Source organism: Nematolebias whitei, unplaced genomic scaffold (genome assembly GCF_014905685.2).
Source record: "Nematolebias whitei isolate Nwh7 unplaced genomic scaffold, NemWhi1 Nwh_scaf_13273, whole genome shotgun sequence".
Classification (NCBI taxonomy): Eukaryota; Metazoa; Chordata; class Actinopteri; order Cyprinodontiformes; family Rivulidae; genus Nematolebias; species Nematolebias whitei.
This window is the reverse complement of record NW_023631818.1, coordinates 1-1,473: the sequence shown is the minus strand read 5'-3', so window position 1 is coordinate 1,473 and position 1,473 is coordinate 1. Positions and strand designations below refer to the sequence as shown.

Sequence of the window (1,473 nt, the reverse complement as noted above, 5' to 3'; positions counted from 1 at the left end):
ATTGTTTTCCTCTAGTCTCCAGAGTGATGATGAAGAGTGTGATGGCAGCTCTGTCTGTGCTGACAGTCAACATGTTCCTGAGCCTCTTCTTCCCTGCAGCTGTTTCAGGTTTGTTCTCGTTCGTGTGGAGACGAATCTTTTCTGAAAGAGTTCATCCCGATCTTGTCTAAAGGCTCCACATGTAACACGCTGCAGCTGAGCTGGAGTTTGTGGATCAGGAAGATTTTCTGCACATTTTGTTCACCATCAGTCTGATTTCACAGGTGATGAAGCTGATTGTGGTTCTGTAACACCACCCCTTCGCATCACAACACCAGGGATGATGGAAGCTCTGAGTGGATCTTGTTTGCTAATCCCATGTAGTTATGAACTAACAGATTCAAAATATGACAGAAGCAAAACAATCTATGGAGTTTGGAAGAAAAATATGTGGCCTTCTCCAAGCAATAACGTTTTTCACAGCGACGGATCAGTTAACGTCTATAAATTGAGCATCACTGGAAACCTGAAGGACAAAGACTGCACCACTCTGTTTCCTGATTTAAACACAAGTTATTCAGACAAATACTTCTTCAGAATTGAGAGCGAACTTTTCAAGGCAACAGCTTGTGCTGATTCTCTTCAAATATCAGTTAAAGGTAAGAACTTTCTCCTCAACTCTCCATAAAACTCGTCACAGCTTCACCAACATTTAGACACAAACATCAACTGTTCTGAAGATGATCAGCAGCTGTTTCGTTCAAAATGAATTCAGTTGGTGGACGAATGTGAAATTATTTTAAGTTATTTTAAATGAACTGCTGCTGCACTAATGATGATTTACATGTTTTTTATAGTTCGCATTAGCTACATTTCAGTTCAGAGATTAGCTCGGCTGCTTGACATCAAGGGCTCCTATTTGACTTTTCTGTTTAGTTTTATGTTCTCCCTGTGCTCACATCGGGTTTATAAAGGAACTCCTACAGTCCAAAATGGTGTGTGTGTGAGACGGTTTGACAGATTGTATTTAATCTGCTCTGGTGTCTGTAAATCCCAGATTCTGCCTGGAGTCCCAGCATTAAAGTCTCAGGTGATCTGAAGGATCTGAAGGAGGAGGAGTCTGTCTCCATCACCTGCTCAGCTCAGACTCCCTGTCCACACTCACCTCCTGAACTCACCTGGAGTCTCCAACAAGACTCTCAGAGAACAGAGAAGAACCCAGATGGAACGTTTACAACTAAAATCCAGGAGAACATGATTCTGTCAGACACACATGATGGAGACAACATCACATGTTCTGTCAGATATCCTGTGGATGGAGGGAAACGTAAGAAGACAGCAGAAACAAGTCTGACTCTCAGTGTTTCCTGTAAGTGATCCTGTGGACCCGTCACGGTTCAGCTGGTTCTGATGAATGAAGTTAATGTGTGACCCGTTCTCCTCAGATGCTCCTAAAAACACCTCAGCATCCATCAGTCCATCAGGTGTGGTGTC

At 42.9% G+C, this 1,473-nt stretch overlaps 1 protein-coding gene across 1 annotated transcript; it reads left to right on the top strand.

Moving 5' to 3' along the window:
* Positions 1-26: 26 nt before the first annotated feature.
* On the top strand, positions 27-1,465 carry LOC119429971 (sialic acid-binding Ig-like lectin 12; the record flags this gene model as incomplete). The annotated part of the gene is made up of 4 exons (XM_037697447.1): positions 27-108; positions 264-638; positions 1,037-1,348; positions 1,425-1,465. Coding segments are annotated over exons 1-4 (810 nt in total), but the record flags the coding sequence as incomplete, so codon positions are not given.
* Between the last annotated feature and the right edge of the window lie 8 nt (positions 1,466-1,473).